The following is a 25805-nucleotide window of genomic DNA, read 5'->3' as shown; positions in this document are numbered from 1 at the left end:
TAATCAATGGTTTAGAGCAAAGGATTTTCGGTTCCCATTCTCCATAACTTTTTCGTTTGTTCATTGTCCACTTTACTACTAATTCTGCAGTAGTAAATTGGAAGTTATTAACGTTTGATTTTGGGATAGAGTTAGTGTTAAAAACGATAAAACTGGCACGGAAGCGAAAAGTCTAAACGATAATAACTGGGTGACGCCGGCCGCCTTAAGCCTCGGAGTCTTAAAATCTCCAAAGGCCTACGGCATACGCGCGACCAAGGTAAGAATCTCACGACACGTTCTAGACAAAATTATGAAGATACATATATTTTTGATGAACAATACATGAAATTTCGTAACATCTTTCGTTGAGAATTTCACAGATTAATTTACAGTAAGATTTAAAATCATTTACACCCTTAACCTCAATATATCCATGAAAATATTTCAGTGGTCATAGTATAATAACTTATGGGGATTAACATAGAATTACAACCACTTTTTAAAGACGACTAAAAATTTGGTTTGTTTGGAAACATGTTATTCTTTATTTTTTATATTATTTTAGATTTTGTAATGTTCACGTTCAAACCTGTATTTGTCTTTATGTGTGATATTATTTAAATGCGATATTTATGAAATTTTATCGCGAATTTTGATTATTTGTATTTTGCAAAACAGTGTAGAAAAACTTAATCAATTTCGATTTAAAAATTATTTCAGATATACCACATTTGTATAATATTATATGTTTTAATAGTGAAAATGTTAAGTTATAATAGATTTTTTTTTATATTTCAATGTAGCAATGTAATTTGATGATGTAAGATGCTATGATAGATATTTTTTAATTTTTTCTATTTCATATAATATATTCAATTAAATATTTAATTAAATATATTTTAAATATTCTTTTAAAAATAAATATACTTTTACAAGTATAAATTAATTATTATATTTATGCAATATTATATGCATTTTGCAAATAATGTACATCAACAATTAGATTGAGCATGTAACATTATTTCCAATAATTGCATTAATTTGTGTTGTATCTTTGCTTAATACCAAGTTGTAAAAATCATTTTTTTATCGTAAAATTTTTGAACATAAAACATAAAACAGATCTATTCTTAAAATCTAATAATTATTTTGTATGTTGTGCTTTCAGTGTCTGTTACTATCATTAAATGAGTAAATATTTAATTCCTCATTATTAATCATTCACTTATTATTTATACATTTGTTTTTTATATGATTTGTTTATGATAATACTGTGTTCATTGATTTTGATCTTGAAATTTTATTCATACACAATGATAAAAAAGATTTAGTTTTTTTTTCCCTATACATCCCTCTTTTTCCTATGTTCTTTCTTTCTCCATATGCCCAAAAGACATTCTTACAGGTTAAAAGTCCGTTCGTTATAGTTTCTAGTGCAGTACAAAACAGTTTGCGGTTTACCGGTATTTCTTAGTTTGTGTTGTGTTCGAGTTGAAAGTTTAAAATGTAAACTAAAAAGTTCCGGGCAAGAAATCCTGAAAAATAACAGTATGTATTGTAAATGTGAAAAAAAGTTCAGTTTAACTATAAAGTACAAAAGTTATTAGTAAAAAAGTTATCAACGTGATATAAAAAGTATGTTCGACACGGTATGGATTGCTTGCATTGTGCCTTCAAGAGCAAGTACTGCACAGGCTCTTATTGATACAGGTAAGCCCTGCGATGCTACTGATGCAGATTTTTCAGTGCTACATTCGGTCGGCACGGCTAAAAAATTCACTTCTCAAGTAAGAGGAATTAACGATTTGTTTGAGTGGTGGTCCCATTTTTTGTCAAATTATAGTTGTACATGTTGTAACAAAAATTACTTGTTTACAGGCTAGAATAATTCACCATGTCAGACTCTGGTTCAGAAAGTTCCTCTTCGGAGGGTTATGATGGAAGGAGAAATCGAGTTACATCTGCTGACAATGTGGCATCACCAAACTTCTCACACCATTCATCTGTGTCGGGGCATAAATCTAGGGGAAGTTCTATTTCTTCAAGAGGAAAATCACCTACATCTATTATATCCGAAAGGGATTCAAAGTCTCCAAGATATATACCAATATCCCCAAAATCTCAAAGGTCTGGACTAGCATCTCCCAGTGAAGTGGGTTCTCCAAGATCAACTCGGAGTTTATCAAAATCACCACCTATGTCACCAAAATCATATCACTCAGAAAACAATTCTTTGGATTCACCTAGAAGTGATCGTAGTTTATCTCGCTCTCCTATACAAGATGAAAGATCATACCCATCTACTCCAAATGATTCCAAATCTGTACATCTTGAAGATACAGAACAGAAGCAGTTTGATTTAGAAGTAGATGCACAACAATCTGGAGATAATTCTCCCAAATCATATTCTTATAAAAACAGTGAATCAAGGCAAAGTTCACCAAAATCCCCAAGATCTGGACATAGTTCAGCCAAGTCATTAATATCTGGAAGAAGTTCTCCAAAGTCAGGTCCAGCATCTCCTATGGATGATCAGGAATCAGATAAACATTCACCACCCCATTCTCCACCAACCAAAGGAGGTTCTTTCAATGAGTTAGATGGAGAACAAATTTCGGATGGAGACATTGAAGATGAACCAGAATCTATAGCCAAATTAAAACCTATGCCAATTACGCATGGAGAGGACTTGTCGGATGTTTCCGATTTGGAAAGTATGGACGGAGTTGATGGCACTAATGAACACGATTCGATGCTTAAGGAAAATCAACAGAATGAAGAAAAACGCGCACTAATTAATGATAAAATGGAGAAGGAAGATAAAAATGCACCTGTTGGATTAACTGAAGAAAGTGAACAATTAGATTTTGAAGCTGATGGTCAGTGGAAAGATGAACGCGATGAAGGTAAATATTTTACATATTAAAATTTTTAAATAAATTTATGTAAAATTATGAAGTATAATTAATATGTAATTTTTAGGAGAAACAGAAGGACCTATTATTAAAGAAACTAAAGATAAAGATGAAAAAGATGGAAGAGATAAAGATAAAGATAGAGATAAAATAAAATCAAAAGATGGAGGTGAAGGAAATGACAAAGAAGAAGGAGAAGAAGATGGAGAGAAAGTAGAATCTGAATTAGAAGAAGGTGAACTCAGCGACGGTGATGATGCTCGTCCAGAAGAAACAGAACCTAGACCTGTATGCCGCTTTTATAATCGAGGACAGTGTACATGGGGAGTTAGTTGTAGATTTTTACATCCAGGTGTAACTGACAAGGGTAATTATACCATGTTTGATATGGTCAGACCAATGGCATATCCATCGCATGCAGCAACCCCACACGAATTCAGACCACATATTGATAGACCAAATATGGTACGACCATTACCTGGTTATGGAGCTCCGCCGCATACACCAAAAATAGAAGATCTTCCTACAGAATCTGCATGGGAGCGCGGATTGCGACATGCTAAGGAGGTACATATGTTCACAAATTATTTTATTTTTATATAAAAATATATTACACACTGTTTCATATTGTACTTGTTTCACAGATGATGCGTAAAGCAAATAAACGTAAAGAATCAGATATGGACTTTGAAGAGAAAAAAATGAATTTAAGTTTAGGACAAGATGAATTAGATAGAGAAGCAGGATATTATGTTAGAGCAGCTAGTCCTGAACCACCTGTTGAAAGATGGCCACCCAGAGAAGCACCTCGAAGAATGCCACCGCCAAGAATCACACCAGATAGATATGTCGATGAACCTGATCCTTATTATGCCCCATCAGCAGCACCACCAGAGTATTATAGGTAAAATTTATACTATTCAACATTTGTAATGTTTTTCGGTTTTTTATAATCTCGAACAAATATATTAAAAATTATTTTATTTAAGGAGAGTACACTACAAAGCAGATACACGAGTTGCTACCGAGTATCGAGAACGTATTGATTACCATGCTATACCTCGTGGAACGCCACATTCTGTTTCTCCACCACCGCACACAAGAGAACGGGAAAGGGAAAGGGAACGTGAACGTGACAGAGAACGAGAATATTACGAGAAATATGAGAAAAAACATAAGCGTCCATCAAGAGAAGTTATAGTGGAACGCATTCCACCGACGAAACCTTGGAGAGAAGAAGAACCACCGCCAGAAGAAAGAAGTAGAGGAGATGAATGGGCAGATCCTTGGATGCGACGGAAGTCTCCAAGTACCGTACGACGAAATACATCATCCCGACGATCACGAAGACAATCCTATTCTTCAGGTTCTTCGTATTCATCAACCAGGTAACCCTTGATAATAATATAAATCATATTACTATTTTAACGCGTTCATAAAAATTTCCATGAAGTAGAAAGTTCATCGGTCACTGAAATCTGCAATGAACGTATTTAGTTAACAGTAGCTGTATATCTGCATAGAGTCTAATTTTATTATCTTACTACTCTATATTATATTGCCCCGTATTACGGTTTACACTATATATTATAGTCTCTATTATTTTCTTTTTTTTTTTTTAACATTTATTGTGTATGAAAATGTACAAGTGTACTGTATGCTGTTTTTAGTTCTAGCCGTAGCTCGAGCCGCTCTAGCTACAGTTCTTACGACTCCCTATCCAGGTCCCGTTCACCATCCCCTCCCTCTAGAACTCGTGGTACTGGTAAAGGGAAAGCAGTCGCTACATCGCCGCCTGCAAATCCTCCTACGGTTGCAGCTGCTGCACCCCAGCGTGGTGCTATGTTAATGAATCCACCTGCCCCTTCACCCCGTCCACCTAAAGGCTCCATTTCTCCTACAACTGGTACGCTTCATCGGCGTGCTGGTCTCAATCCGCCTGCACCTAGTCCACTTTCCTCTCATCAACGGCACCACGAAAAGGCAAGGGATAAGGCGGCAATAGCAGCAGCTGCAGTTGCTAAAGTTATCAAAAGCCGTTCAAGATCTAGGTAAAAAAATATAAATTTTATTTATGAAACCTGCATGTTAGAAACATTTATAAAAACTGTAAAAACTGTAAATTTTTAGGTCTTCACATAGTAGTTCAGGATCAGAGAGCAGTGGTAGCAGTAGCGACTCTAGCGAGTCGAGTTACTCTTCTTCTTCCAGTGAAACTCGCCGACGAAAAGGTTCAACTCCGCCATTAACACGAAAAGATTCAAAGGGTATTGACGCGTTGAAACTCAGCGGTACTAAACAGCAAATTAAGCTTACGCTGAAACCAGCAAGTAATGCTACCTCTATAAAAAAGGTCGAACGCTCTACTTTAATGGCTGGGAAAAAAAGAGCATTAGAGTCGCCTCCATCAATTGATAGTAAAGCAAGCGTTGCTGCAGCTGCGGCTAAAGCAGCAAAGAAAGCAAGTTCACGGCGTGAAGAATTACTGAAACAACTTAAAGCAGTGGAAGACGCAATCGCACGTAAAAGATCAAAAGTGTAATGATACATTGCACATTTAACATTTTAAAAAGTAAATGTGTATACAATATTTCCTAGATATACTATGTAATTAGCTGCTATGAAGTAGCTTGTGATATGAAAAAAAAATAATTCATATCAAAAACAAAGCATTTCTAATTTCACGAACTTTTCTAAACACGATGTCAACACTTCATTTTTCTAATTCTCTTGATGCGTTGAATATCATAAAGGTTGCGGACTTATCACTGATACTATGGGGATCGGTAACGAGTTGTTACTAATGACTAGTGATATCAAAATTAATTTTATCGACTAATAAAAAGTTTTGCTAAATAAAACAGAAGTAACTTTGAATAACACTAATATTACATTAATAATATGAAAGCAGTAGGTTTTATTTTCATGTCCTAAGCAAGACGTACAAAATTTGTCCGACGTTCAACGTGTTAATATAATATAAACATACATAACGTCATACTGTACAGTTTCATTATTGAAGATTAAACAAAATATGTGTGTTTTACGTATATAAAAACATGCACATGCGTTCATATACGAGCTTCGAGCACTGAATTTTTTTAAGAAACAAATGATCATGATTTGTAGAAATAGGTATAAATTACAAGACGATGTTTTAAGAAAATGCCAAATGCACGTTAACAAAAACAAGCGTGTAATTTATTTATATACAGATAAAAGGGATTTTGTTGACACAAAATTTCTATTATCGTAAACTTAATGTTTTTAAGTAAATACAAATTTAGTGATCTTAAGCGACAATAATATATTACGCCTGTATAAATATTCCATAATCTTTTCTTTTTTTTATTTTATAACAATTTAAGTTCGTATTCTTAATATTAGTATTAATTTCTTCATATAACGTAAAAAAATTACATTTAAACATTGATTAGGATAATCGTTAGTACAAGTAATTCATTGATTAAAAAATTTGAATTTTATCTGAGAGAAGAACAAGATATATATTACAAAGTGTGCGTAATCTTGTATCACTGTTTTTGTGTTTAGTATACAATCACAAAATGTTATAAAATTACAAATATTTCAGTTTAGAACATGAAACAAATAATTCCTATACAATTTTGTGCACAATTATTTCTATATTTAAATAAATAAATTTATTGGACATACGTAGCGACATGGAAGTTGTTTTTTCTTAAAGGTGTTCTTGCATATGACTTCTTGTAGAGTAGTTTGAAAATTTATGAAAGAAAAAAAACATAATGTATTTTGTACTTTGAACAGCATATATCATTTTATACATTGGACAATTAGTTAACAATAAGGTTTATTAAATATAAATTATGAAACAATGTCACAAAAGATATATCCATAATTATGATTATATTAAATGGTTATCGACTTAACAATCCATAAAGAGATACAAAAACACACATTTCATTTAATTACATTATGTACACATTTAACAGATAGCGATACTTAGTAAGTTCTTCTTTTTAAAGAAAATATTTTCGTCTAAGGTATGCAAATAAATATGTAATTCATCTAAGTACTAATTTGAGGTACTTAATGAGTCATTACCTTTTGATAAATTGAAATATTCTAGACTATGTGGCTTGTAAAAAACGGCATAAATTGTATTGTTGGATACAAGAGTTTCAGTGTCATCAGTCAGTTTTGAGAAAAGGATATCTAAACATTATAAACTTAAATATTATTTATATGTAATGAAACCGCAGTAAAACTACAGAAATTTGATATTTTTACCCCGTAATTTTTTTACATTAAAAAGTATAATTACAGAGAAATATCAAATTTTTGAACATTATCATGTAGTTCTACAACTTCATGATGTACAAATATCTAACTTTGTAATGTTTAAATATTACTTCTTTTTAACTCATTTTTGATACTGTAGTCTTTGCATTTAACACTTCAATTGATAAATAAAACTAATAAAAACATAGAATAAATAACCCTAAACATTTTACATAAAATATATTGATACATTTGATATACAGTCTATTTAAAATGAGCATAAACACAGAAACCACAAATTTAGTATAATTTGATAACATAAAATAGCAGTTATTTTGTATTAGTTTGGAGGGTAAAGTGTGCTGAAAATGACTATACAAACCTCTTTTCATTATTCTAAATATAAAATTGTTAAAGAAAATATTGACAATATATGTTGATCTTCTGAGGTTTCTATAACAATCAACCAATCCACTTTGAAAATTCACACTTCAGACTAATATATAATAAGTGTTATTTTATGATTCCTTTATGTTAACAAAGTGTATCAGATTTTTGATGTTTTGAATATAGAAAATATTAATTTTGGAAAACTTTTTTTCTGCAACTCTTATTGTGATTAAGTCGGTAATATTAAAAAGTATCTAAACTTATTTATAAATAGACTGTATTATACAACTAAATATTCTTTTTGTTTAAATAAATAACAAAAATTTCAACCAAATAAAAATTAACAGATATTTAACAATGTTATATTCTAGAAGAGGATAACTCTGTATCTAACTGCCTATTGATACCACCTATATCAATATTATCTTGAGTTGTTCGAATTGGAAGACCCATAAACCTATTAGTACCATTTAATGTACTTCGTCTTGACCTAATTGAACTACTGTCATGATTTCTAATATCAGCGTATTTAAACAAACCATCACCAGGAGGAGGCAGTAAACTTTTAAGCAACTTGTACCACCACTGATATGTAACAAACCATGTTATAACAGCAGCTATACCTCCTAGAAATTTTTCTATCATAATATGATAATAAAGCATTGTAGATACTAACATGATGTCCCAAAGTAACTGTTGTAGGGTCATCACAACAAAAAGACCTCTCAAATAAGGTGTAAGTGCTTTGTGTGCTTTTTTTAAAAATTCTAAATCAATGTTTGAAAGATTTCTTAGGGGTCCAGTGCTGGGTTCATTAGGAGTTGTTCGTGAATGTTCTTCAAGCATTATTAAATCTTTTATACCTTCCCAACCAACCAGTGATGAACCTTCTTCCGCCAAAATTAAACTAGAATATATGAGAATGAACGTATGTCCAGATATATCTAAACCACTCCAAAATCTACCAGACTGAAGGCATTTTGCTTTTGTTTGAAATTGTATGTCTTTTGTGTTAAGGCATCGACCATAATTTGTTTCAATATAATTAAACACTTTAATCCATAACATCCATGCAATTGTAGCTACACCCAATCTGGCAAGATGTTTAAGTAAAATTGATCTGCGACCACAACCAAGTGTGTGTGCAGTTAAAGCAACCCATGGAATGGTCACAGTCAACAACCATCCCCATCCCCACTTGACAAAGTACTGGTTTAACACGTTATCAGAACGTGAGAAATATGTTCTTGGTATAGTGATGAAGTCCGCTATTAGTGATACTACGAAAATCGCACCGCAGTATATAGCAACTTTGAGCCTTGTATCGAATAACAAAGATTTTTTACAAACATGTATCAACATCGTAACGAGTATGAGACCTATGGAGCTTGGTGCAGCAGTTGGTCGAGTTCCGCCCCTGTCTTCCTGAGTAGAATTTGGACGGAAATTTAGACGACTCGACCTTAAATTATTTGCTGAAGAGCCGTACATTGTGGAGTTACCGGATGCCGTGTGTATACCTCTTCGTTTTCCGATAGCCATCATGTAACTAGTGGAGACGGTATCGTTGCGTTATCTATATGTGATAGAAGGATTATATTGCCGCATGGCAAATAGAGTAACTTCTTTCGCACAATGGAGGTTAGTTTTTTAACTGCTTGTATTATTTCTTTCGTGTGTAGTTGATGTTCTTACTGTTATGTACTATATTGTATGAATCAACTGGTACGGATTGCCAATAGTTGCACGTACTGTATAGGATATACTTTACTTAAAATAGTACTCTTTGACACCATCTGACTTCGACCGTACAGATTCGCTTTGTCATCCAATACATTATCCCCACTACTATCGTAACACTTTATACTAAACTTTGCTCTTTCATCTAGCAATTTTACATAATTACAGAATAACAAACTTTGAAGTTGAATTTTGAATTAAATTGTCTTTATAAAGTCAATGATAATTTTCGTTAACAAAGATTTCACTGAAAAGAAAACACTCGTATTAAAAATTATTATTTTATATAAAACAGATTAAGAAACAATGAACTCACAAAATTAATTTGGAAATTAAATAATATAGCAATTCAGTAATACAAAAATTTTTAAACTTAGAAGTATAGTTCTAAAAGTTGGGATATTTTTAATTCATAAATAAATTGCCATACGAATTATAAATAAAAAAAATTCAGATTGTATTTTGGAATGATTATAACAATTTACAATATTCGTAAACAATTTCAAATTTTAAAAATATAATACAAATATGACTAGAGCATGAGTTTTATTTATTATTCAACTTTTATAATACTGCGCTAGCATTTGTGTGCAACATGATCAATCTTTTAGCAATGAATGCACTCAAACTGTTGAATATACATAAAACATTCCTACATACACTACTAAGGAATATTTGAAAAGGAACTTTGTCATTTCTTTCAAAATCTTGTTAAACGTGTAAAACTTTTAATAAATAAATTTTCTCTAGTAACATGCAAGTATCTTCGTAAATTTTAATTATCTGTTTGCTCGTAATTCTTGTATATAGATTTTGCAAGGCACCATTGAGAGTTCATTCAAAATATTTAAACATTAACAATAACTGGTGATTATGAAAATTACCGCGTTAAAAATTATGGTAAATTAGGCGCCTATGAAAATCGTTGCTGCGTTATTACTAATTGCAAGTGCTGACTAGTTCTGATAAATTTATGGCCAGACACCATTAATAATAAGTCTGCTCAAGTTTCCTTCTCTTGTTTAATGGAACGGATACGTTTCCGTTTCATTATTAAGATGTTGATAACCTTTATGTTATAAAATCTAATAATTAGTTTTATCTACAGAAAAAAATGAACGATGAACAAACAAAATAATTAAACACCCATATGCGGAAAACTAGTTAGAAATGAATCTAATTTCACAACTTGTACTTTTGATGTCAGTACTTTCAGTGATTCTATGTCATAGGAGGACCAGTAAGTTATTAATTCAGGAAAACCATCTTCACTAATATTATCAATTTTAATTGAACTAAAATGAACACGGGAATTCAGATCTGGTTGACAATCTGTGTCCTGACATAATTGAATAATATCACTCTGACTTGCATTCATAACTTGAACATCTGTATAATTTACAAAAACTATTAATACTCTTTCTATTAATCTTCTTTCTGTAACAACAGATACTTTTCTTGTATGTTCAGGCATTGAATTAATCCACTGCCAAAATTTAATAGAAAATCCGGAAGTATAAGGTTTTCCTGACATAACTAAGAAATCTGGTTTTGATACAAAAGAATTGGGACTAATATAATCCCATATCGTTATCGGTTGATTTCCCAATTTTTGTAGCGTTAAATTTACTCTAGCTTTGCAAAATTCTCCAGGACACGTTCCTTCGTTTTTTATAGATAAATAATGATATGGTGTGAGTGTCCAATTATATTTTTCATTGTCAATATTTAACGTTTTAAACGTGCGAATTGTCACCGATAACTTCGTGATAGATTGTTTATGTGCTTCTGGTAATTTTATAGCATGTAATAATCCTTTAACAGTCATTGTTTTAACAACACCTGAAAATATTAAAAACTGTACATTATCTTGTTTGTAATAAAAATAAAAATTAAACATTTTATTCCATATCATTTATATTTGTAATTAGAATATATTTCATACTTACTTTTCTTGTTATTATTATAACAAATATAAGATATAGTATTATTGAAAATATGACTATACAAGTCAATCAATGAACAATTTTCAGGTGAATATTGTCCTAAAAGGTGACCAGTTCTTCCAGATAGGAGAACAAGATTAGGCATTTTTTTTGAAGCTACTTCTACACTTAAAAAATCTTCAACTCCGTCTGAATCAATATCTGATAAAATTAGTGGTAATTTTTCAAATGTATGAATTTTTGAACTCCAATGTATGGTTCCTGCAATAGGTTCGATACTAGCCAAAAGACCTTGATCACCAGCAACTATACAATCTGGTTTTCCTGATTTATCTGTATCAACAGTGATACAATCAATTTCAGTAGGAGATCTTTTCAATGAAACAAACCACAATGGTAAACCACTGTTTCCTTGCATAGACATAACTCCTTCGCCTTCTGTTGATATCTGTCCTTGACTATCATTTGTGTCATTTCCTTTATATCGTTGTCCACGAACAAGAAATATAAGATTTGTTGGATTTCCACGAATAATAGAAATAGGACCAGTTAATTCTAAAAAAAAAAAACATTAAATAAACATGTCATATAGTTTTATTTAATAGGTCATTTAGTTTACTTTAAATATGAATGTTATATAATAAAGAATATCTTCAATATTTAAAATTTGAGTCCAATTTTTCATATACCCTCTTCATATTCAATAACAAACTTTTCATGTTAAATACATGCTGTTAATTAAACTATTTCATTCTAAAATACATGTAAATTATTACACAAAATTAGTTCTTTTTATGTTTTGTTATACTAACCTTTTCCTTGTAAAGTTTTATCCCAAGAAATAAATGGTTGTGGCTCATTAATTGAAGGACATACCATTGAATTATCACATGGTAAGACATATAGAAATACAATTATTGTAGCAATACATAATAGTACAGAAGCAATTAAACAGAATCGTCGTAAAGGAGACATATCACGTTTTTTCCATAAATCACCGCCTTCAACTACCATTATAGGCATATCGTCTCTATAATATTTAAGTATATTTTGCCCATTTTTTGCACGATTTGCTAAATTTCTTGTTTCATCCAGTGGATAATATGCTCCATTTTCATGGATAGTAGTTGATTGCTATAATTGTGATTCATTATATGTCTGTTATTTAATTTTATATGTATAACTTTAATTCCTTCTTTATAAGATTAATTACATGTTGTAAGTACTAATAGAGACATAGTTAAAAAGTTTTAATTTGTATGAATTACGTTATTCTTGTTAATAATGTGCCTCATAATATGATTGAAACAAGTAGAATTTTTGTATAATTTCAACTTACCGGCATTGTATCATCGACATTATCTTTAGGAATTTCGTTTGTTTGAGCCAAACAATCTTCCTCATCTTCAGTATCAGTATTGCTTATACTTTGCGGTAAAGGTGTATAACCTTTTCCACTGTGATGGTCAGACATGTCAATTCTGTATGTACAACGCACTTCGAATTTAAAAAGAAATAACAACTAAAGATTTATGTATGCATATATACATATATATATAAACGTATATATTTATTTATGGTATTAGCATTATTTTAATGCTGGTACGAATAAATTATTAATAGAGAGTTAAATTAGAATGTTCACACCCGCGATTCAGTGCAATTTGATGGTTCTCAGACAAGTGCTGCACCAAACGATCAACTCTAAAAAAAAGTAGTAATCTGTCCTACCCACATAGTTTCATTGTGGTTCTTGTATCAGCTAATATTGAATTGTACCAAATTTCGAAAATGCAGAAGGAAGATATGAACATTATATTTAATATAATAAAATTAACAAAGATTTTAATTCTTATAACATTTACAGGAATTTATTTATTTTTTTGTACCACTACATAAATATGTTATATATTTAAATTTAAGTCACCTCCAGTTAAAAATCTATAATTATAGTAACATATCTGTTGTTTCACAAAATCTTTTATCTATATACATATACATATATTTTATTATGTTTTCTATTAAATAAATATATATTTATCCATTTCTCTATTACTATTTCTTTTCATTTTGTATACATGTATAAGTTCTTTTAACATTGTATTTTCAACATTAAAACAATATACAAATATTTCATAATAAAGAAAAGTATAAGTATTTACTCTGAGTTAGGTACATTGCATAATTTGCTTCTAAAGCGCACGTAAATCAACTATGTAAAATATACATAAGATCGCAACTGGAAATGTAATGCAACCAGAGAAATACCATGAATTGTGCCATATTATTTTTTACATGACTACTTTTTTCGGAGATCCATTTTACCCCTATAGAGAATTGGCACAATTTAAAATATACTAACAATATAAATTGAAACATATTTCATAGCACTTTTTGAATATCAAGTCGAATTTTTGAATTCTGTAAGATTATAATCGAATTAAAGACAAATAAAAATTACCATTTTTTTCCTCTTTTTCTACAGATTCATACGTATATTTGTATCAATTAAAACATATTATTCAGTGTCATAATATTTAGTATCAGAGAATAGTCAAGTATGTAAATATTGCAAAAGCATGTAATAAAATATGACATCAGTTGGTTTATAATATTACATTTTGATATATTTAAAATACTTGTTATAAGAAAATATTTTATGGTTAATACTGCAGAATAAGAAAGATATTTGTACACAAATTATGACACTGATTATAACAAAAGTATAAAAATGTACTTTATTACTTTGTTCGATAGTAACTAATATGTATTATATTAATTATAAACAAATTAATACATGTATAATGTATAAACTGACTACAGTAAGTTCATTAGTTCTTCAAATAATATTAAAACTAAACACTATTGCTGTTTCAAATCATATGTAAACGACAAATGTAATGTGAGATTCGTATCTATTATTAGAAATCTTAAATGCACAATTACAATTTAAAAATATATTGAGATCTGATTGATGTAAATACACATACATTTAATTTTGGGCGAATGATCGGATGAATTTATTTTCATTGATAAATTCACTGTTATTTTATGATTTATCAATGAAGAGAAATATCAAATAAAAATATATTTGAAAAACATTTTAAGTATTTATACGATATTTAACAAATATTTATAATTCATAGAAGTTCTTTTATATAACAGTATGTCTGACATTCTTTGGTTTAATCGTTATAAAAGAAACATGTAGTCAAATTTCTATCATCATCACAGTTTAATATAAATTTTTTCTCGATAGAAAAATGGACTGTTTGTTGCGGAATGCAAAAGAACTGCAAATATTGCATTACATGCTTCTTAATTGTCTAATTATAAAATAAATTTTATCATTATCATTTCATTTAATGTTTAACTGGCCGCTTCTTTTATGTAAATAAATAGTTTATAATTGTTAAATAATATGATGAATTTTATATTAATTTTTAGAAATCCAATCAACGATAATTAATTAGCCGTGTAATTTCATATGAATTATTTCAATTATTTCAATCAAACAAAGTGATACTCTTACAAAACCATTAAAAAAACATAGTACAATGTTTTGCGACAGTTATATAAATATTTTTGAATCTTGCAAGTTTTCAGTAAAACATGCGACCAGTTGAGTATTAATATATTACTATGATTAGTATTGTTAATGCTGTTTCCACAAACATTACATACAATATTCAGACAGATATTAGAAATAATTTTTCTAACATTTTTTTCTGCTGTTTAAAGGTGATACAATTCATTAATAATTATCACCAACATTAGAACATCAATAAATATTCAACAAACCCCTGTTTTCTAGTGAATCCTTTAATGTTTGAAATAATTGTAATTGTTGTTCTGGTTTTAAACTGTACACCTGTGTATAAAAGTGACAAGACAAATCATTTATAAATTATATATAAAATTATGAAGCAAAATCATGAAAACAAATGATTAAAAATTGTAAACTGTACCTGTTGTAACAGTTTTTGGGGCGACGCAGTTTGAATAAATGAAGATATATAAACATTTACAAATGTTGCCATCAAATACTGACAATCAAATCTATCCATTATTCCACCATGACCAGGAATAATATCTCCAAAATCCTGGAATTATTAATTATTATTAATCATGCAACTTACTTAAACGATAAAAAAAATTAATTGTAATTACTTTAATTTTAAATGCTCTCTTAAATCCACTGGCAAAGAAGCCCCCAAACGGTCCAATTACAGAACTAAATACTGACATTGATAATGAATGGAGTAAAAATGGATATAAAGACATGGTAGACTTTCCACTAATCTGAAAAAAGCATACATTAAATTTATTTAATTTCTGTTGTATGTAGTAATAAATCATTGCTGATTTATATAAAGAAGTTACCATTTTCCACACAACTTGTAAACTACCAGGTAAACTGTATTCCTGAGGTTGAAATAAAGCAGATGGTTCACAATCCATTGTCATTTGTCCTAAAGCTTCACTATATTCAATAGGACAAACAAAATAGCGGTATTGACACATGATGTATGAAATCTAAAACATATGTTTCAAGTCTTCAAATCTAAAATACATTGTAGTTGCACGGTATATTAATAAATAATATAAATGTATTGTTACCACTAAACCAAGTATTACTGTTGAGATTCCACCTCCTATAAAACCTTCCCAAGTCTTTTTAGGAGATAGTTTAATTAAAGGCGTTTTACCAAAGAAAAAGCCAAACATATATGCCATTATATCATTTATCACTATCATACTAACTGGAACAATAAACCTGGACCAAATAAATATACATTACTATAAAATATATACCAGATAACAACAATCTATTTAAAGTTACTTACCATATCAAGCCTTGAAAAATATTTGTAATTATAAGATAACTCTGTGTCACAACAATAAGTAAAGCAACATGTGTCCAAGCAAACAGAGAGAATTGCTTCATATAATATTTTTTCACAAGTGAAAGTACAAACCATACGAAACCAACAATATACAAACAAAATGAAATAAAACGATGGTATGTAACAAGTAAACGTAAATATTCCTGTAAAACAAACGAAAATATTTCATTAATTTTAAATTTACACATAATATAAATTTCGAATTTATTGTAAAAATAATTTTTTTTCAATAACAGTACTTTTATATATATTTAGTACATAAATTAACTTAAAATTTAGATATGTTGGAAACCTCACAAAATAGAACTGGAAGCCATACAAAGTATATAAAGGCAATACTTGAAGCTTTGTTTATTGATTTTATGTCAGTATTAGGCATGTTCATAACATATTTTTTAAATTAATTAAATCATAAATTGATATTACTATTAATAATCACTTTACTTTATTAAAGTAAACCTTGTAGAAATAAAAATATGTAAACATACTTACTGTTCTATTAATTACTACAGCAAAATAGTCCATTAAATTCTCTCCATAAAAGAAATAGTTGGAAGTAATTAAAAAATACCATGATAGAGATCTAAACCATGGTAAACCATGAATTCTATAAACTGCATATCCAATGTTAATAATTTCTTGGAAACATTTCACTTGTACAATTAATGTCTACAAAAGCATATAAAAGAATACATCATCTTGTAAATTTGAAATTCAGTTTATAAAATTGATTAATAAAATTTACCGTAGCCATCAATGCTAATGGTCCAGCATAAATGATACCACAAAATCCAGTAATCATAAACAAGGTAAAAATAGTTCTGATCACCCAATTTTTCCATCTACAAGAAATTCTACTTTTTATTGTCAAAAATTTATATTTTCAAATTACATTTTATCATTTCAAATACTTATAGAATACATAACAATTAGATTATTAGCTTAAAAGATTTTACCTATCAGATAAGCCAGAGAGGACTGAATCCAAAATGTGTGGAGTATGATCAGTTCCTTGTGGTAAAGTCTTAGCCAATTCCTCAACTTCCAATTTTGCATCATCTTCAGATTCCACATCTTCTTTCTATATAAACATAATTTTTACTTTTAGATAATATATTTAATATAATTCCTTAAAATTATTATATTTTTATTTTCTTGTTATAACAAAAATTTTTTTTCAAGTACTTATAAGCAAATTTTGTTTTACTTAAATATCTGTATATAATATTTTCATTATGTTATATAAAAAATATTAGTTAAATCTCCAAAAGTACTTGTTCCTATTTATATCCTGGTCACTGTACATATATTTCTAGTAGAAAAATATTTCACAAAATATATTTCTTAATTTCTACAGAAAAGAATACATAGAAATATTTGTAAGTATGATTTAACAACTATAAATGAATTAAGTAAACATTGTATAAATATTGACAAATTATTTATTAACAATTCATTTGGAATAAAAGAACACCAACAAAAAAACATCGGAAAAAGTGACGTAAAAGCAATTATAAGACCACGGTGATTGAGGGTATTGTAAAAATAGTAGTATTGTAGTAGTATATTAATCAGAATGATTTAGTGTTAGTGCTGTCATTACCATTCAATTTAAGTTGATATACATATATAACATGGAAGACAAAGGTCAATTCGCAATTAATCTGAAGGAATAATGAAACAAATAGTAGTCAATTCCACGTAGAATTATTATAAATTAAAAAAAAACATTTTTGGAAATGAGGAAACTACATTTACCTGATTATCACTGACATCCCGCGTTTCTGCTGATGCATCTCCAACTGTTCTTTTACGAATCTCTGACATTTTGTATTAGTTACTGATGTATAATACTCGTATATGTATAAGAATTTAAAATAAAAAGTTGCACTGTGACCACTGATTTTTTTGATTCAGTTGCATATTTACATGTTTAAGTATTTTATTGAATGGAACGGACGTGACGGACAACTATCAACTTCGCGCAAAGCAAACTGACAGGTTAGCGCAGGGAGTATAATCATCGTTTATATTCGGTTTGTTTCGTGTCTTTCCGGAAAATCAATGACAAAAAGATTAAATGAAATCTGGTATTTTACTACGATACTGTTTTAATTAGCAGTAAATGATATACACGTTATTGTTTTTCCATAAAAATTTAATAAATAAAGTTACATTTTTGTATGTTTTATTCCTTCCACCATACATTTGATTTCTGTATATGTATATGACAAAAATTCAGCTGTAAATGTATGTATATGTACAGTATATGTATGGTGTTATGTGAGTTATGTTTAATTATAATGTGATGTTTATACAAAATTGTATTATTATGCATATCAAATTAAAAAACAAAGGAACTAGATAAAAAGATCTATAAAATTACTAAAACAAATAAATATTGATAGTTGGTTTAGCCTAGACAAATATAAAAAGTTAACAATGACATTACCTGGTATTGGAGTATTTGGTACAGGAAGTATCGTTAGAATAATTATTCCTTTCCTAAGAGAAAAGGGTTTTAGAATTGAAGCTATATGGGGACGTACATTAGCAGAAGTATCAGAAGTTGCCAGTGATCTTGAAATACCATTTCATACCAGTCGAATAGACGATGTACTTCTTAGAAAAGATGTTGACTTAATATTTATTATGTGCTCTCCCAGCTTACATGCACAGATTGCAGTGAAAGCTCTAGGAATAGGAAAGCATGTTGTATGTGATAAACCAGCTGGTTTAAGTCAAAGTGAAGCTCTAAAAATGGTACGAGCTGCACAATATTATCCTTCTCTGATAAGCATTGTCAATCACAGCTTACGATTTTTACCAGCATTTGTTCATATGAAAAAAGCTTTAGAAGATGGATATTTGTGTGGTCCTGCAAGTGTTGTAGAAGTTAGAGTACATATGGGTAGTTTATTACACAATGGTTAGTAATTGATGATTACCTATAATTATCCAAAAGTATTTATTCTCTAAATATAATTTTATTTGCTTTTATAGGATATGATTGGCTATGTGATGATATAATGGGAGGAGGAATTTTAGCATTGGTAGGAAGTCATGTAATAGATTTAATTTTTCATTTAATTGGTCAACGTGCTTCAAGAGTACATGCTGTAGTTCGTACTTTTACTCAAACTACAAAACACATAAATGGAATAAGGCGTGTCACATCTCCAGATTTTTGCAGTTTTCAAATGGAATTGAATGGTGGTACATTAGTAACAGTGACTTTAAGCAATCATTTACAAGGTCAACTTTCTCAAGAAGTATTAATATGTGGGGGTGGAAATCATCTTCTTGCACGAGGTGGAGATCTGTATGGTTGTTGTAATGGGCAAGAACAAGTATTATATCGTGATACAGAAGATTTACAAGATATATCACTTCCTGTTGCTGATTCCATTCCAAGGCCATATATCAAAGGACTGAGGAAAATGATCACTGCATTAAGAGAAGCTTTTCAATCTGTTGAAGATAAGAAAGGTTGGATAAAAGAACCAGTATTTTCTGCATCATCTTTTGAAGATGGTTTATATGTGCAAGCAGTTATTGATGCACTACGACAAAGTAATAAACGGCGAGAGTGGGTAAAAGTTAATATATTAACTGAAGAACCAGATCCAAATCCTTTGTTGAGTGCAGCTGTTAGAGCTACAGCTATTTCAATATAAATGATATTTGAGACTGCTTCTAAGCAAAACGAAAAATTTTGTTCTTTATTACTGTATTAATACAGAAAAATTACGAACAAAGGTTATTGTATTATAACTTTATTCTTAGTGTTCATATGGCAGCTCTGAATAAAAATTAAAAGTAAAATTTAGGCTTTAAGTTTTTGGTATTGTAAAAAGCATTCAACTAGGTATTGTTTAGTCGTGTACAGTAAATATTAAGGTTTATTATAAAGTAATTTAATTTACAGATAATGTTTGTCAATAAACGTATGTATAAATTATGCAATTTTTTTTACATAAGTTATTTATATTTTTTTTTTTTCAATGAAAAATATAGAGAAATAAGTTTTTCGTTTTTTTTTAATTAATTTATTGCACTTTTGATATTTCCCGTATTTATTGTAAACTTTAAACTGACCAATTTTATTAATATATAATTAATGTATAGTATAAATAAAGAAATAAAATATGTTTAATTTATAATAAAATTATATGAAAAAATTGTTTTATTTATTTCAACGTACTATGATATTAAGTAGAAGATGTACATATGTATGTATTATATAGATACACAATTCTCAAATTATAATTTTTGGATTTATGTTTATATTAATTATGATACGTTGTTAATCAAAAAGCAACAGTTTACAACATACTTGAAATTATTATTATAGATGTATCATGAATAAAAATATCTTCTGTTTATTTGTAAATTAAATAAAAGTTGATAAAGTAATGCAACGTATATTATTTTTATGAATAAAAGATAAATATTTATACGTATTTTTGTACACAATTTGATTCGCGTATTCTACGACACGTTTAAGAAACAAACATGTGTTGTTAACCTCAAAATATGTTATGCTTTTTTTTATCTGGATAAGAAGAATTTTGATTCTGTGAAAAAAATAAGACGTATAAAGGTAAATAATAATTGTTGTTTGAAATATTGTATATAGTTTGTGCCAAAAAAAATAAATTTTTCATTCATACTTTTTCGAATTGTTATAAAATATGATTTTATTTTCACAAGTAAACAGCTGGTAAATTTTTATATTCCACAAAATAATATAAAATGCATAAAATGTAATAAGAGCTTCTGTAATCTTAAAATTTTATGATAATGTTATCATGTATTTTCATTATTGATATCTTTCTTTTTATATTTGTTCTGATTGGTCTTTAATTTGAGTCTTCTCTGTAAATCTTGTTATTTATAATTATTATTGAAAAATTTATTTTTATGAGCTTGACTATATATTTAAGGTACCTTAGAATAGTGAAGGGAAATAAACAGCAAAAGACAAGAGCCATATATTTGGCAACACTTAGGAATTCCTTAGCAATAGAATTATCTTATAGATGTACACATATAGCTTATATTAACCCAATGAAAGTATTAAAAACGTAAAACATTAAATGTTCAAAACAAAACCGATTTATAATTTAATTAAATGCGGTAATTAGAAATTCTTTATAGGGTACATTCATAGATAATACATAATTATATTCTATGGACAGAAGTCGATGGTTAATTACAATAATCAAGAGATGTTTTTGGACACAACATCGCTTTTACAATAATACAATGACTTCTTTGCTGGTTCCTCATGAATCAGTGCGAGGAATGACATGCTTGAATCGTGAAGCATTTAAAACCACTGTAGAATTATCATGTTTAAAATATAGTAAGATTAACATTTCCAAAATAAAACCAATTCTGAAAAAATATGTTTTTAAAACAAGAAACTTTAAATCAATTCAAAAAGAGAAAGATGAAGTTACAGTGTATCTAAACCCGTTTATCATAAAATGTTTCAAAGATTTTATGGAAAATGAAAGAGAATATTTAGAAGGATATGTATATTTTGGAACAACAAAAGTTGTTTTGAATTATGACAACTGGACTGCATACGACATGTTAAAAGCTATTTTGCCTGAAGGAATTGATATCCCAACTTCATATAGTTTGATAGGTCATATTCTACACTTAAACTTGCGTGATGCACATTTACCATATAAGAGTATTATTGGTCAAATTTATCTTGATACTATTCCAAATGCCAAAACAGTAGTAAATAAAATTAACAATATTGATACAGCATTTAGACATTTTAGTATGGAAATCCTAGCAGGAGATAAGAATACTGTTACAACTGTAAAAGAACATGGTTGTACATATGAATTAGATTTCTCTCAAGTTTACTGGAATTCTCGATTATCTACAGAACATTCAAATTTGATTACATTTATGAAAGAAAATGATGTTTTATATGATGTGTTTGCTGGAGTTGGGCCATTTGCAGTTCCTGCTGCTCGAAAAAAAATTGAAGTACTTGCAAATGATTTGAACCCTGAAGCTTACAAATGGCTTCAGAAAAATATTACAATTAATAAAGTTCAAGAAAAGATTAGATCTTTTAATATGGATGGTAGAGATTTTTTAAGAAACATTGTTAAAACTGATATTTTAAACAGAAGAATTAATCATAAAGTGGGTACTGAACATATAGTTATGAATCTACCAGCTCTTGCTATTGAGTTTTTGGATGTGTTTTTAGATTGGTTTAATTCAGATGAAATTAAACAAATCTGTAGTCAACCACCAATCATACATTTATATTGTTTTGTAAAGGCAAGTAAAAATGAAGATGCTTGCAAGCTTGGACAATTATTGGTGGAAGAGAAACTTGGTTGTACGTTAAACTCAGATTCTTTAGTCAATTTACATAATGTCAGAAATGTTGCTCCATCTAAGGAAATGATTCGTGTATCATTTCGATTAACTGAAAGTATTTTGAAAGGCGAGGAGCCAGCAATGAAGAAATTGAAAATGGAAAATAATTTCAATGAATCTACAAATAATAGTATTGCAGAAAATAATGGGAAAGAACAAGGGGATGCAAAGGAAACAAAAGAACAAGAATGTTTTCAAAGTAGCAACTGTTCGTAGTGTAAAATTAAAGGCAAAAGCACAAAAAGTTGTAACCAATTTGAAAAAAGTAAGTGAATTTTTATGATCTGATGAAACAATGTGATATTTATATAATGAATAGTAATATGCCTATTTATAAATTCTCACATACATTTCCTTCTTCATTTTAATAGTTAAATTTAAAAGAAAATAAAGCTGTGAAGGAGCGCAAGGATAAAACAGAACAAATAGATCAACAACTTCAAGAATTATCTAAAGAAGTACGTCAGCAAATACCAAAAATGAAGACAAGGAGTGCTAAGCAGAAAAAAAAGAAGAAAACATACAATACAACACCAGTACCAACTGATGTAACAACCTCCATGATTGAGAAAATAAAAATTTAACAAACACTTTCAATTTAATTTTTAAGAAATCTCTAATAAATTAATGAAAATATTAATTTGTTTTATATAAGGTAATAATGACATTGTAAGTTCTGATTTATGTAAATTTTCATTAAACGAATTTTATAATGTAAAATAAACAAAATTTAAGGTACAAGCATAATGTGTTATAGAATTAATTCTTATCACCTAAATTTTATCTTTACTGAAGTGGAACCTGAGGTGTAGCAATAAAACTATTTGATCAATGATAACAAAGCATCATTCCTACCAGTCATGTTAATTAGGTTTTAAACGAATTAAGTGGGAAGTTTACTAGTTATTATTAATATATTTAAAACTATAAATTGTGCTAAATAATTACTTATATAAACTTATTTTAATTTACATAGGAACATCATACAAAATGGACATCATCGAAACTGCAGCCTTAATTGTAATAGGAGATGAAATTTTACGTGGACAGGTTGTAGATACAAATACCTCGTATTTGGCAAAATCTTTACGAACTGTTGGTATTAAGCTTCAAAAAGTAACTGTGATCCCTGATATTGTGCGTATTAATGTATTGCTATCTTCATATTAGATCAATAGATTAAAAAGAGTTGCTTTGAAGTATAATCAGTTACAGTTATCATATTATAGTATCTAGAGTCTACCATTAAATTAAATATTAAAGATATTAGATTTCATTCAAAAGTTTTATATTCCAGTTATTCTTTTACTAACAAAACATTTAAAAGTAAAATAATATATAAGTATAATATTCTCATTACGTGTAATGTAGCCTTTTATTTTAGGTAGATGAAATTGCTAAGACTGTGTACAATGATTCCAAAGAATATCCTATTGTATTTACATCTGGTGGTGTTGGACCTACACATGATGATGTAACATATGAAGCTGTAGCTAAAGCTTTTGAATTAAAACTTGAATCACACGAAGAGTTAATTGATATCTGTGCAAATATCTATCCAAATGAAAAAGAAGCTGAACGTCTTACTATTGTACCAAGACCTTGTGAACTCATTTATGCTTATTCACCAAGTAAGTAAATTAATAAATAAAAATATAACATGTCATTTGTATAAATAAATATAAAAATTAATTTTTAGAAAAATATGCAGTTGTGAAAGCAAAAAATGTATACATATTACCAGGTTCCCCAAAATATTTTGAAGGTGCTATTGATGTTATTATATCACAATTAAAAGGGAATATTCCTTTACACATTGAAGAGATAGACATTAATTTGAATGAATTATCAATAGTAAAAATTTTGGATAAGCATGCAGAGCAGTGGAAAGGGAAAGTTAATATTGGTAGTTATCCACAAACAGCACCTGAATGCTTCACAAGAATTAGTTTAGAAGGGAAGAAGGAAGATGTTTTAAAAGCAAAAGTAGAACTTTTGTACAATTTACCAATTCAAAAAATTCGACAGTTAGATGATAAATTCAGTTATTATCATGCAAAAATGGTTTTTGAAGATGCTGAAAATCAACCTCATATAAAAAATGCATTGAATATCTTACAAAAGTGTTATAAAATGTAAGTAAGATGAATTAAAGTTAATTATTTTTAATGAATCATTTATTATTAGTAACATTTATTTTCGCTTTAGGTATAAACCAGAAGAAATTTTTATAAGCTTTAATGGTGGGAAGGATTGTACAGTAGTTTTGCATTTGACAGCTTGTGTTGCAAAATTACAAAATATTTCATCATTGTTATGTCTATATGTAACAGCTGAGCCTTTTCCAGAGGTAAAAGTCATGTATTATTTATGATATAAATTATATATTTTTTATACAAATGTTGTATAATTTTTTGAAATGATTTTAGGTGGATTCTTTTGTAGAAAAAGCTGCTCGGTATTACGATTTAGAATTAATAAAGAAAAGATTCCCAATACAGCAAGCATTGCATTCGTTGTTAAGTGAACGAAAAAATTTAAAAGCAAGTCTTATGGGAATGAGGAGCGGCGATCCTGGTTCTGAAAATGTAGAGGCTTTCACTCCAACTGATCCAAGCTGGCCAAAATTAATTCGTGTAAATCCTATTCTAAACTGGTCATATGATCAAGTTTGGAAATTTTTACTGAAGCACAATGTACCTTATTGTCCACTATATGATCAAGGATACACAAGCTTAGGAAGAAAATCAACTACAGTACCAAATCCAAGATTACGAGATCCTAACAATCCATCATCGTATCTACCAGCCTATACCTTAGCTGATGAATCTGCTGAGAGACAAGGCAGAGTATAAATTAATGAAAATTTAAGAAAATTATAAAGTTCGACAGTATTTGCAATTGTTATGCTGCTAGGAAATATTAAAAAAAGACAAAAATGTTTTACATTTTATATTTTTAAAAATATGTGATTTTTAAATCAAGTATTTAATATTTATAACGTGTAGTTATTTAATTTGGCTAGACGAAAGTATTAAAAAATTCTATTATTAATTTAAGATTATTTAATTATTGTTGCCAATTTGTTTGCCATAATGTGTAAATGTATAATTGTGTGAAGAAGTAAATGGGGATAATGTTAAAAATATCAAGCTTTTGTTTTATTATTTTCAAGCAAACAAAAATTCTATATATAGGAAACATTATGTTAACTAATTAAGTATTCTTTACAAAAATCAAAATGT

General features: G+C 28.9%; 6 protein-coding genes across 11 annotated transcripts; 3 read left to right on the top strand and 3 right to left on the bottom strand.

Annotated features, from left to right (window-relative positions):
• The first annotated feature begins 37 nt into the window (after positions 1 to 37).
• LOC100877348 (uncharacterized) lies at positions 38 to 13623 on the top strand. The gene is made up of 7 exons (XM_003699734.3): positions 38 to 259; positions 1861 to 2888; positions 2965 to 3464; positions 3542 to 3801; positions 3887 to 4285; positions 4568 to 4948; positions 5028 to 13623. The coding sequence occupies exons 2-7, from the start codon at positions 1877 to 1879 to the stop codon at positions 5437 to 5439; spliced, it is 2964 nt and encodes a 987-aa protein (XP_003699782.1). The 5' UTR covers positions 38 to 259; positions 1861 to 1876; the 3' UTR covers positions 5440 to 13623.
• Fitm (acyl-coenzyme A diphosphatase Fitm) lies at positions 5786 to 9095 on the bottom strand. Its single transcript, XM_012287880.2, has one exon. It carries the CDS (start codon positions 9093 to 9095, stop codon positions 7911 to 7913), a length of 1185 nt encoding a protein of 394 aa, XP_012143270.1. The 3' UTR covers positions 5786 to 7910.
• On the top strand, positions 9053 to 25712 carry LOC100882063 (FAD synthase). 3 transcript variants are annotated; one of them, XM_076542225.1, is made up of 7 exons: positions 20596 to 20746; positions 21304 to 22255; positions 23573 to 23697; positions 23945 to 24191; positions 24260 to 24695; positions 24769 to 24910; positions 24990 to 25712. In XM_076542225.1, the coding sequence occupies exons 2-7, from the start codon at positions 21337 to 21339 to the stop codon at positions 25413 to 25415; spliced, it is 2295 nt and encodes a 764-aa protein (XP_076398340.1). In that variant the 5' UTR covers positions 20596 to 20746; positions 21304 to 21336; the 3' UTR covers positions 25416 to 25712. The 3 variants fall into 3 exon arrangements, with proteins under 3 accessions (XP_012143201.2, XP_003699740.2, XP_076398340.1); XM_012287811.2 differs by lacking the exons at positions 20596 to 20746; positions 21304 to 22255 and adding an exon at positions 9053 to 9191 and having other exon boundaries at positions 23537 to 23697; XM_003699692.3 differs by lacking the exon at positions 21304 to 22255 and having other exon boundaries at positions 20589 to 20746; positions 23537 to 23697.
• Positions 9724 to 12711, bottom strand: LOC100881522 (uncharacterized). The gene is made up of 4 exons (XM_012287871.2): positions 12576 to 12711; positions 12049 to 12370; positions 11240 to 11791; positions 9724 to 11132 (listed from the first exon to the last, which is right to left on the bottom strand). The coding sequence occupies exons 1-4, from the start codon at positions 12708 to 12710 to the stop codon at positions 10429 to 10431; spliced, it is 1713 nt and encodes a 570-aa protein (XP_012143261.1). The 5' UTR covers position 12711; the 3' UTR covers positions 9724 to 10428.
• Positions 13080 to 18137, bottom strand: Cds (CDP-diacylglycerol synthase). 4 transcript variants are annotated; one of them, XM_012287836.2, is made up of 10 exons: positions 17902 to 18137; positions 17100 to 17224; positions 16889 to 16997; positions 16636 to 16812; positions 16084 to 16286; positions 15857 to 16013; positions 15620 to 15772; positions 15407 to 15538; positions 15205 to 15339; positions 13080 to 15107 (listed from the first exon to the last, which is right to left on the bottom strand). In XM_012287836.2, exons 1-10 carry the CDS (start codon positions 17968 to 17970, stop codon positions 15018 to 15020), a joined length of 1350 nt encoding a protein of 449 aa, XP_012143226.1. In that variant the 5' UTR covers positions 17971 to 18137; the 3' UTR covers positions 13080 to 15017. The 4 variants fall into 4 exon arrangements, with proteins under 4 accessions (XP_012143226.1, XP_003699737.1, XP_076398341.1 ...); XM_003699689.3 differs by having other exon boundaries at positions 16889 to 16985; positions 17902 to 18135; XM_076542226.1 differs by lacking the exon at positions 17902 to 18137 and adding an exon at positions 17747 to 17765 and having other exon boundaries at positions 16889 to 16985.
• Positions 18414 to 20311, top strand: LOC100877462 (glucose-fructose oxidoreductase domain-containing protein 1). The gene is made up of 2 exons (XM_003699735.3): positions 18414 to 19072; positions 19147 to 20311. Exons 1-2 carry the CDS (start codon positions 18586 to 18588, stop codon positions 19818 to 19820), a joined length of 1161 nt encoding a protein of 386 aa, XP_003699783.1. The 5' UTR covers positions 18414 to 18585; the 3' UTR covers positions 19821 to 20311.
• Positions 25713 to 25805: the final 93 nt, after the last annotated feature.

Source organism: Megachile rotundata, chromosome 2 (genome assembly GCF_050947335.1).
Source record: "Megachile rotundata isolate GNS110a chromosome 2, iyMegRotu1, whole genome shotgun sequence".
NCBI classification, from domain to species: domain Eukaryota; kingdom Metazoa; phylum Arthropoda; class Insecta; order Hymenoptera; family Megachilidae; genus Megachile; species Megachile rotundata.
Note: the sequence above shows the minus strand (reverse complement) of the source record. Positions and strands in the feature narration are given on the sequence as shown.